Source organism: Pelodiscus sinensis, chromosome 20 (genome assembly GCF_052426305.1).
Source record: "Pelodiscus sinensis isolate ZL-2025 chromosome 20, ASM5242630v1, whole genome shotgun sequence".
In the NCBI taxonomy this organism is placed as follows: Eukaryota; Metazoa; Chordata; order Testudines; family Trionychidae; genus Pelodiscus; species Pelodiscus sinensis.
The window spans coordinates 3,446,506-3,456,841 of record NC_143071.1 but is presented as its reverse complement, the minus strand read 5'-3'; the positions used below and the strand labels follow the sequence as shown (position 1 = coordinate 3,456,841).

At 64.7% G+C, this 10,336-nt stretch overlaps 2 protein-coding genes across 2 annotated transcripts; one reads left to right on the top strand and one right to left on the bottom strand.

Annotated features, from left to right (window-relative positions):
* Positions 1–1,636: 1,636 nt before the first annotated feature.
* On the top strand, positions 1,637–3,361 carry PDE6G (phosphodiesterase 6G). Its single transcript, XM_089771886.1, has 3 exons — positions 1,637–1,961; positions 2,679–2,719; positions 3,191–3,361. The coding sequence occupies exons 1-3, from the start codon at positions 1,816–1,818 to the stop codon at positions 3,265–3,267; spliced, it is 264 nt and encodes an 87-aa protein (XP_089628012.1). The 5' UTR covers positions 1,637–1,815; the 3' UTR covers positions 3,268–3,361.
* A 1,149-nt stretch (positions 3,362–4,510) lies between these two features.
* On the bottom strand, positions 4,511–9,710 carry TSPAN10 (tetraspanin 10). The gene is made up of 3 exons (XM_075904051.2): positions 9,077–9,710; positions 6,037–6,629; positions 4,511–5,732 (listed from the first exon to the last, which is right to left on the bottom strand). The coding sequence occupies exons 1-3, from the start codon at positions 9,200–9,202 to the stop codon at positions 5,414–5,416; spliced, it is 1,038 nt and encodes a 345-aa protein (XP_075760166.2). The 5' UTR covers positions 9,203–9,710; the 3' UTR covers positions 4,511–5,413.
* Positions 9,711–10,336: the final 626 nt, after the last annotated feature.

The window sequence follows — 10,336 nt, the reverse complement described above, 5'->3', positions numbered from 1 at the left end:
CACAAAAAGCACGTGTCTGCCACCCTGGCCAGGAAGAAATCACACAAGCAATCCCCTGGATGCTCCAGCTTCTCCTGTGCCCCCCAGCCCTCCCTTACACAGGGGAGAGGTTATAACCCATCCCCCCGCCTCCCCTCACACACCCCAGTGCTCCCTGTGCCTCCCCAGCCCCCCTTACACAGGGGAGAGGTTATAACCCATCCCCCTGCCTCCCCTCAGACACCCCAGTGCTCCCTGTGCCTCCCCAGCCCCCCCTTACACAGGGGAGAGGTTATAACCCATCCCCCACCTCCCCTCACACCCCCCAGTTCTCCCTGTGCCCCACCCAGCCCCCCCTTACACAGGGGAGAGGTTATAACCCATCCCCCACCTCCCCTCAGACACCCCAGTGTTCCCTGGAGAGGTTATAATCCATCTCCTTTCGGACATCCCAGATTCCCTGTGCCCCAACTGACCCTCCCCTTACACGGGTGAGAGGTTTAAAACTCAATCTCACCAACTCCCGACAGGTTCTCCCAGTCCCAGGTCAATTGATACCTCAGATCTGACCCAGAAGAGCCTGCTGGGCCGATCCTTTAGAATCTGCCATGGGACGGTTTATTAATAATGAAAGAGAAACGAAAGGTTGAGCGTAAAGTTGTTAAAGGAATCAAACTGCCCCCCCCAATTGCGAGGTTCCTGGTGCAGGCTGGTAGCAGAGGTGGATTTACCGGCTGTCCTGTAAGTCTCTGGGCCACGTCCTCCGTTAGGCTGGGTCATCCGTCCCGCCGGGCCCCGCTCACAGCACAGATGCTCCTGGAGTGATGGGCTGGAATAAGATGGAGGAGCCCTCAGGGCCCTCTTCATAGCCCTGCCCACGTGGAGGGGCTCCCGTTGCTCTCCTGTGGCCGTCAGCCCCGGGTGGAGTTTGTCACGCGCAAGAGCAAGTCACCTGCCCAGGCCTGACGCTGGAGCAGCCCTGGCTCCCCGGCTGGGCCGAGCGTTCACAGCAAAGCTCCTCTGATGTGCATGCTCCTCTCCGAGTCCAGTAACATCCCGCCGGGCTAGGCCGAGGAGCCGTCCTGTGGCACCGTGACACACAAAGATACGAATGTTCCTTTCCTATGCGGAGGGCCAGTGTTAACGAGGCCAGTCCTATCGCGGCGGGGGGGGGGAGGAAGGGAGGGGGCTGTCGCCCACTCCCAAGGGTGGGTGAGAAGACCAGAAGGGGGGATGTGCCTCTTAGAGGTGAGCCAGCCGCTGCCCGTCTCTACCCAGCCCCCGTCTGAGCGTCTCGGTGCACAGGGACTCCGGCTCATCAGTCTGCCTTGGAAGGTGTTTGGTGTCGAGTAGGGCGCTTTTCAAGCCTGTTCCTCAGTGTGTAGGAGGGGGCGTGCTCGACTGGTCCACCGCCGGGGGTGGAGCGCGCCCATCTTCGCATGGGGCTCTGTCCCTGCCACGCTGCCCACGGCTCCTGCCCCCCACAGCTGATGCCCAAATACATGTGTTTAGCCTTTGAGGTGCCCCAGGGCTCCTGGTTGGTTTTGCTGAACCAGAGTCCCCCTCGGACTCGCCACCCCGGGCCAGGAGGCTGGGTCTAGCTGCGGCGTAGAGAAGGGCACGTTCCAGCCAGCAGCCGCTGGCCCCGCTGGGAACTCAGTCAAACGCTTGCACTGGGGGCACGTCTCAGCCTGCACCAGGGCCGCCATCCGGCTCCCCTTTCACGGCCCATTCTCTCCTTTCTGCCTCCGAAGGTGCGACCGGCAGGGACCTGCGTGGAGACGCCGGGACTTGGAGCCGGGAGCCTGCGTTGACAGCCGAGTCCCCGCCGCTGCCATGAGCTTGGAGCCCCCCAAGCTAGAGATCAAGTCAGCCACCAGGGTAACCGGCGGGCCGGTCACCCCCAGGAAAGGGCCCCCCAAGTTCAAGCAGCGACAAACCAGGCAGTTCAAGAGCAAGCCGCCCAAGAAGGGAATCCAAGGGTGAGCACAGAGGGCGAGCAGGCCGGTCCCCCTGCCCGTACCAGTGAGCAGGCAGGGCGCGGTCTCCTGCAGATGCCAGCGGTGACTCGCCCCACCCCAGCAGCATCGGCCGGGACCCCCGGGCATCCCCAGCGAGCTTGGGGGTGGGGCTCTGCCGTGAGAATGCTCCACCCCCAGCCGCTCTCACCCCCAGCACCGGCCTTTAGGGGAACCCGCGTGAAGCAAGAGGGGCCTCGGGTCGGCAAGACAGTCCCGCGATGCAGGAGGGCAGGGCAGGCAGCCTGACCAGGTCAGCCCCTCAGAGCAGCTGGCTCCGGGGAGACCTTGGGGGGGACTTCAGAGACAGGAGAGAGCCCTGAACTGCTGCAAGACGGGGGAGACCGGCCCATCGCCCCTGAGAGCCACAGTCATGGCTGTTTTCTCCAGGGCACAGCCAGGGAGACGCAGCCAGCCCAGGACGCTGCTGAGCAGACGGGGCCTGGGCATCCGGGGCCTTCCACAAAGGCTCCTAGGCCAGACCCTGGTTCTCCTTGGGGTGCAAAGGGCCCCACGGCAGGGGGGATCAGGCACCGGGCTGGTCCAAGGCCAGGCCGGCCGCTAAGCCCGGGAGGGGAAGTGGCTGGAGATGTTCTCTTCAGCCCCTCGTCCCACCCCGCTCCCGGCCGTGCTGGTGTAGAGGCCAGGGCGGGGCGGCTGTAACGCTGTGTCTCCTCCCAGGTTCGGCGATGACATCCCCGGCATGGAGGGGCTGGGAACAGGTAACCGAGCCGCTGGGATATGCCTGGTTGTGGGGGGGGGGGCTGCCAACGAATGGGAGCATTAACTGTAGGCAGGCTGCCCCCAGCCCGCTCTGCCGAGCACCCTGGCCCGGCCCCGGCCCACAGCTGTGCAACCCTCCCCCCATTTCCACCACCCCCAGCTCTCCGTGTGCTGGAACCCTTCCCCCCCCAGGCTGGCTTTGCTGGGGGTAAATGGAACCAGACACGCCCTCCCCCCCGGCCTTTTCACATGTGGCCCAAAGCAGGACGGGAACTTGTCTGAATTCCCTGCGCCAGCTCATCCGCCCTGCAGCTGGGTGGCAAGGGCAGCGCGCCCCTGGGAGCCCCCCCCCCAGCCCCGGGGCGCTGAGCCGCACTGGAAAGCAAGAGTGATGTCTCGAGCTAAGCACGCCACAGCCCAGACCCCGGCGCCCACTGACCCTGCCCCTCTCTCCTCCTTCCCCCTTACAGATATCACCGTGATCTGCCCCTGGGAAGCTTTCAGCCACCTGGAGCTGCACGAGCTGGCGCAATACGGCATCATCTAGCTGGCCCGGGCCTCGTGCGTCACGGCAGCCCCCGGGGGTGTCGCGACCCAGCCCGCCGTGGGGCAACTCTAGAATAAACACGCCCTGCCCCGTCTGGCCGCAGTGTGAGCGGTAGAGCGGTCCCTCGGGTGCATGTTAGCAGTGGTCTGCGTGCTGCTCCTCCCAGCCCTCTGTGCCCCCTCGGGCTGGTAGGGCAGGGCAGCAGGCCAAGAGCCAGGGTAGCTTTAAGATGGGGTTGGTTTATACCAGCCCCCCCCGAGCCCTGCCTCCTTGGTTGGCGAGCTGGCTTTCACGCAGCTGTGCCCCCGGCCCCGCAGTTCTCCGGCTTTCTGGGGTGTGACCTCCCCGCCCCTCCCTCAGAAAGTGCTTCTCGGGCAAGGAGCAGGCAGCCCCCGTGAAATGCAGCCCCTCTGGGGAGGAGCAGAGGCCCCCTCCCCGCCTGCAGGCTGCATGGACAGTCGGTGAGGAGCCGGGGCTGGGCTCCACAAGGTAGCACAAGCTCGGGTGAAAGGAGGGGGGCGAGGCGTTGGGAGCAGGCACAGGGGCGCCGGGCGGGGGAGTGGATACAGCGGTGCCAAGGGGCCAGGGGGGCAGCAGCTGGCCCGGGTCCCCCCTCAGCACAGAGCCCTGCCTGAACAGTCCCCGTGCGCCGCACACCAAGGCAGCCCGCGGTTCCCCTGGGGCCAGGACAGACGGGCCCTGGGGCAGACACACAGGGGGAGGGAGGAGCAGGGCTGGGCAGCGCAGGCCGGAGGGGGCAGCCAGCACGCGGAGCACTCAAGGGGCGTCCCTGCTGGGCTCTGCAGGCCGGTCAGCGGTAACCCCCGCCCCCGCTGAGAGCCGGACAGTCTGGCCATTCACGTCCCCCACCAGGAGTGGGTGCAAGGGGAGGCAAGGTAGCCACCAGCGGGCGCAGCAGCGGTTTCTAAGGGCGGGACTAGAGGAGGGGGAGATAGTCACTCCTCGTGAGCTCACTCGAGCCGGCTTCCCAGCGTGGATTCTCTCAGCGGGGCGGGGGGAGGGAGCCCCATCCCAGTCACGCCCAACATTCCCTCTCATTTCTTCCATCTGTGTGGAATAAATTTTATTCTGTGCACCAAGGCATGTGTGGATGGGCACCACCCCTAGACACACAGGGCAGTGGGCGCTCTGCTCATCAGCTGGGCGGCAGTGGAATCTCTTCTGGGCGGCTGCCGCAGCGCACAGCTCCCAGGGAACGCTGGTCACTCCCCTCTGCCACCGCCACGGTACAGCCAGACATTTATTTGCCACGTAACTACAAAGCTTCCCACAGCAGGAGATGGGCGGCGGCCGCATTTACACGTGGGCTGCAGATCGGGTGGCACAGGATCCATGCTGCTAGCCCCAAGGCCTGGGGTCCCCACTCCGGGACTGAGGTCAGAGCTGGCGAGAGAGGGTCTCCCATGAGCAGCCAGAGACCGGTGTGGTGCCGTTGACCCGTTACTCCTGCGCACGCCCTGCCGCTCTGATCTCCCGCAGCCTGGGAGCAGCTGAAGCAGGCTCAGTGGGGCGAGTGGAGTTCCCGCTACCAGGTAAAGTCCAACCTGTGGAACTCCTTGACGAGGGATGTTGTGAAGAGCAGGACTTCAACAGCATTCAAAAAAGAGCTTGGTAAATACATGGAAGTTCAGTCCATCAAGGGCTATTAGCCAGGATGGGCAGGAATGGTGTCCCTGGCCTGTGTGTCAGAAGCTGGGATGGGGTGACAGAGGAGGGATCACGGGATGGTTCCCTGGTCTGTTCGCTCCCTCTGGGGCCCCTGGCACTGGCCACTGTTGGCAGACAGGACCCGGGGCTGGATGGGCCTTTGGGCTGAGCCATCTGGCCGTTCTTACGCTTACTGCCCGTACCGGCAGTCACAGAACAAACTCCCCCTCCCCTCCCACCCAGGGGCTTGGCGCGGCCCTCTCCCGTGGCACAGACTGGTGGCAGAGCCATTTCCCACTGGAGTCAGCGCGCCCACGAGGGGGTGACCCCGAGCCCCCCAGCCAGGTTTGGATTCCCGCCGAAGAGACACCCCCGGAGCCAGGCCTCAGAGCCCCCATGCTGGCGAGCGGTTCCGAGTCCCCCTTTCAATCACACCAGCCCCGGGACCCGGCCCTGGCCTCCAGCTGCGCCCGGTGAGTCACCACGCCCCTCGCGGCCGCGCTCTGACCAGCGCCAGCTCCGCCAGCAGCTTGGCCACCAGCAGCAAACTTCCCACTTCCAGCAGGACGAGCAGCACGACGCAGGCGCTCAGCGCGCCCCGGTGACCACGCAGCCAGCGGCTCAGCTCAGGCAGGCAGCCCCCCAGGTAGACGAGGCTTTGGGCCTGGAACTCCTGCAGGCCCAGGGCGCCAAAGCCGCACTGGGAGTTGGGGATGGTGCCGTTCTCCCGGGGATGCAGGCAGCAGGAGGCGGGGACGCCGCAGGCTTGCACCCCGGGCGAGCTGCAGTTAAAATACCTGCGTGGGAACAAGGAGACGCCGTCAGCCGGCCCGGGGTGACCCGAGCGGACCCACGGCTCTGGGGCGGGGTAGTGCGATGGCTGTGAGCAGAGAGAAGCCAGGGCTGCAGCTTCGGGCTCCGTCGCCCCAGGCCGGGAGAGGCTGCAGCGGGATCGAGGGAGACCCCGGCCCCGAGCAGCACGTGGCTGGATCTGGGGCTGGCGGAAGGAACCGAATGGGAACCAGGCGCATTGGGGCAAGGGATGCTGCCGCGCTCTGCTGCCCCCCTCCCTGCGCGGCTCCCCCAGCCCTGGGCACTCACAGGTTCCTGGCCCAGTCCCGGTAGGTCTCCACGCCGCAGCACTGCAAGCCCGCCTGAAGCTCGTCCATGAGGAATCTCAGGTCGGGGTCGTCCTGGTACCGTTGCACAGCCAGCAGCAGGGAGCCCCGGACCTGGTGTCTCTGCGAATACAAGACCAGCCCGCCCAGCGTCTCCAGGAGGACGAAGGCGACCACCCCCCCGGTGAAGAACTTGAGCAGGCAGGGGTTCTCGCACAGGGCTCCCAGGCAGCCTGCCAGGGAGACGGTGCTGACGGCCAGACCCAGCAGGACGCAGAAGAGCATGGGGTCCGAGCCCAGGTGGGCCACACGCTCACTCCCCAGGGACTCCTTGTCCAGCAGCCCCCAGACCCCAAAGGCCAGGAGCAGCAAACCCAGCCCGGAGAAGACGAGGTTCCAGAAGGTGGCCAGGTACTTGACGCAGGAGCCGCAGGGCTCCAGACTGTGTCTGGGGGGCGGCGGCAGATCCCAGGCTCCTGGGTGCTTCTCAGGCCACCCGACATCGGCATCTCCAGCGAGCGAGAGCCAGGGGCCTGGGCCAGGCGCTGAAGAAAGCCGCTTGCCTGCTCTGGGGGCCTGAGGGGTGGGAGAGCGAGAGCAGGTCATTCCCGGCCTCGGGCCGCTCTCCTCTCTCGCCCTCCTCCACACTCTGCAGCTATTTTTTTGCAGCCTCCCTGGCGTTGACCCTTAAGGAGGATCTTAGCGCACTGGGTTACAGATCGGTTCTCCCAGCACAGCCCTGGCTTAAGAACGGGGACCATGGGTGGGGGGTGATCAGGGAGCTTGTGGAGGCAAGCCCTGGCTCCGCCCCTTTCTCCCAAAGCCCCGCCCCTTTCTCCCAAGGCCCCGCCCCTTCCATGCCCACCTGGCCACTGACCCCTGCCCTGCACCCTAGCCGCCCCCATGCCCTGCATGGCTGCTGGCCCCTGCCCAGTGCCAGTGCTTCCCCGCGGTGCTGGGTGCTGCACGTTCCCATAGTACGGCAATCACGCAGCCTCAGCCCCCACCAGCCAGTAGAATCGAGGGGGTTACAGCACAGACGTGACGTGGCTACAGGAGTCTGGGCCAGGATGCCTCCGACCCCTTGAGATGGGGTTTCTGGGCCCTTAGACTCCCAGCCGCTTCCTTAGTCCATCTCCTTCATGATTCCAGCCAGAAACTGACCCTTCCCCCGCACACTCCCGTCCTTTGTACCATCCCTTCCCTTAACCGGTTTGGTCACTGTCATGGGGGCCCTCCAGGTGCCCCCCCGCTGGGCCGTGCTTACAGACAGAGGCCAGTAGGGGTCACCCGCAGCCCAAGCACAGCAACCAGCAAGGTACTGACACTGCATCCCACCGGGCCACTGCCCACTGGCTCTCAACTGGTGCCAGCCCCCAGACACTCTGCCTGGAAGCTCCGTCAGCCTGTGCTCTGCCGTGCAGGTGCCCACGGGTCCCCTAGTCCCTAAATGCCTCAGCAGCCTCTCTCTGCCAGCCCGGCTCTGGACGCTCGCAGGCACCGCCGACGCCGCTGTCCCCGAAGAGCCGGCCGGGCGGCTACACCCTTCCCTGACTAGCCCGAGCTGCGGGTTTTCAGTCGTACCAGGAGCCCGCTGACTCGGATTTCCCCAGGCCCTGCAAGGGGCTTCCTGTGCAAACGGAGAACGGCATGTTCCTCTGCTTCTCCTTCCATACCCCAGTGTGTATCGTCTTTGCTCCCACCGCCGGGAGCTCGCATGCCCGTCCGCTCTCCCGTCCCGCCCCCACCGGACTCCTCCGCGTTGGCCCCCCGACGCTCCCACCACCGACAGGGCCGGGGACCGCACGTGGCTCTGGCCGGCTGAGAGCTGTTGGCCCCCTCGGCCTTGCTCCAGACTCGAAAACATTCTCTCTGCTCACAGCGCCCCTTCCGTGCCAGGACAGGCCAGTCCCTATGCTGCGGTGGCCAGCGCGTCATCGGCTTGCCGTTGACACCTTCTGTCACGGTTTGGGCGGGCGCCATGGCAGCGGAGCGTCAGGTGCAGCGAGTTTCTCAGGCCTGCTAGGACAGGGCTGGGCAAGATGCGGCCCGGGGGCTGGATCTGGCCCACGTCACGCTCGGATCTGGCCTGCGGACGGCAGCTGGCTGCTTCCTATTCCTAGCCTGCTGCCGAATTTCCAGGTGGTGGCTCAGGCAGCCGGATCCTATTTAAGCGGCTCACAGCTCCTGGGTGCGATGCTACCCTGGCGGGGGCCGGAGCCATTATCCCTGCAAATAGCCACAGCATCCCTAGGTTGCTGCCAGGCAATGCGGCAGCAGCGGGGCCGTGTTTCTAATTCAAAGCCTCTGGCCCCAAACAATTCTGGGGGGAGGTTAATCTCCAGCCCTGTCCCTTCTGGGGGGGGGGGAGCCGGTCTGTGACCACCTACCAAAATTCACTAAGTGGCCCCCCTGCGAAAATGACAGAGCAGCGAAGCACAAACCGGCCTGACGACTCACCGGGACGCCCAGCGGAAGGGTTTAGTGGCAGCCAGATGGAGGAAGGAGGAACCAGGGAGAGGGCTGAGGCAGGCCGGTTCCTCCCCATTCTTAGCCCAGGGGCTGGAGGCTGAAATCTGACCCCAGCCTCATGCCTGCCCCCCCCCCTCCCCCCCGCCAGCAAGGCCTCCAGGTCCCACCTCCGCTTGCTGGGCCTGATGGCAGACCGGATCCGTGAGAGGCAGGCCCGGGGAGGGGAGCAGGCGGCAGATGGAGAGCAGAATTGAGGGGTGCTAAGGAGCTTGGGGAAATGTCGTAACCTTTGAGGTTTAAACCAGAGCAAGAATCCGGCTCATCGGCACAAGTCCAGGGTGGCTCCTGAACTTCAGCGGTGCTGCTCTGGGGGCGCCCCTCCCTGACAGAGAAGAGAGCTTCGCGCCCAGCGATTTCGCCTCCCTATTTCCAGGAGACCCTAACCACCCCGGGAATCTGTCCCGGGTCTGAGGGGAAGCCGAGTCTCCGGAGACCTCTGCGTACGCCAAAGAGGGGCGCAAAGCCGGCGCGCCGCACACACCCAGGGTTACCTTAGGTAGCAACAGGCTCCTCTCATCTTCCGCCTTCACCTCCCGAAAGGAAACCTGCCTAGCAAAGGGGGTGACGGACCCCAAGAGCTTCCCCGCGGGGCTGGCCAGGCCGGGGCTGGCTGTCATCCTGCAGCCGGCGGGAAGGCTCCCGAGCTGGCGCTGGGAACGGAGTACTCAGAGCTCCGGGGCTGGGCAGACACTTCAGTCAGGCTCCTATCATGTGAGAAGTCACATTTCAGGGCTTAAGGCGCCCCTGCAATTCAAGAGGCCCATGCGGCCTCGCCTGCTCTGAGTGCATCCGTCCTTGAGCTGCGGAGGCACTGCCTTGCCACATCGCTGGGCATACTCCAAGGTTACGTGGCTAGACGGCTGCGAAAAGCAATCAAATGGCCATGTCAGAGCGAAAAACAAGGCCTGGCCCCGTGGCACCTCAGAGACTCAGGCACGTGGGTGGGTAAAACCCACCTCATGGGACGGCTGGGGAAGTGGGTTTTACCCACAAAAGCTCAGGCTTCTCTGTAGTTTGGTGAGTCCCTAAGGTGCCATGGGACCCCCTGAGACTACGCTACAGACCTTTGTTTCTCCAGGGCACACCTGAGGCGGTGTCAGTGATGTCAGACGCACACCCCGCCCCGGGGACAGAAGCAGGCTGAGAGCTGCCTCCTGCTCCCACCGACTTCGCTGTCGTCCAGCTGGCCCGGGGAAAGCAGGTGCTTTGCGTTGTCTTAGCGCCCGGGGGGAACTTTTCAAACACGCCTAAGGAAATCGCTGGGCGCTGGCCCCCTCAACACCTTGAAGGACACGAGCCTGGGTGACTTGGGAGCCTTTGGGACTCAGGAGCCTCCGGCCAGTTTCCAAAAGCGACTTATAAGGAGATTTTCAAAGGCACAAGGCGCCCCCAACTTTCACTGGAAGTTAATGAGATTTAGGCACCTTGTTCTGTTTGGGGCCTATGAAAATCCCCGCCTTAGGCACGCAGGGTCAAATTCGCACGGTGAGCATTTGCTCACGCTGCCTGGATGCTCTGCCAGCACGTTCCTGAGCCGCTTAGACCCACCAACCTGCATTTGTGTTAATCCAGCCTCCCAGCCACAGACGCGACTGCTGACAGTGCCGTTTCGCCACCACTGTTGTGCCTGCACGGGGGGCTTTTGCCAGTCCCCCTCCGCCATTCAAGGGTCACTCCTCTTCCCCGCCCCGTCCAACGCAGCTCTCCTGGCTACAGGAATAGTCTAGACCCCACCCGTAGGCCCTTTTTCA

Coding starts and splice junctions, on each gene's coding strand:
- PDE6G (XM_089771886.1), top strand. CDS start 1,816: ATGAGCTTGGAGCCCCCCAAGCTAGAGATCAAGTCAGCCACCAGGGTA. Junction 1,962..2,678: donor CCCAAGAAGGGAATCCAAGG/GTGAGCACAGAG, acceptor GTCTCCTCCCAG/GTTCGGCGATGACATCCCCG. Junction 2,720..3,190: donor CATGGAGGGGCTGGGAACAG/GTAACCGAGCCG, acceptor TCCCCCTTACAG/ATATCACCGTGATCTGCCCC.
- TSPAN10 (XM_075904051.2), bottom strand. CDS start 9,202: ATGACAGCCAGCCCCGGCCTGGCCAGCCCCGCGGGGAAGCTCTTGGGG. Junction 6,630..9,076: donor GGAGCCTGTTGCTACCTAAG/GTAACCCTGGGT, acceptor CCCACCCCTCAG/GCCCCCAGAGCAGGCAAGCG. Junction 5,733..6,036: donor CGGGACTGGGCCAGGAACCT/GTGAGTGCCCAG, acceptor GTTCCCACGCAG/GTATTTTAACTGCAGCTCGC.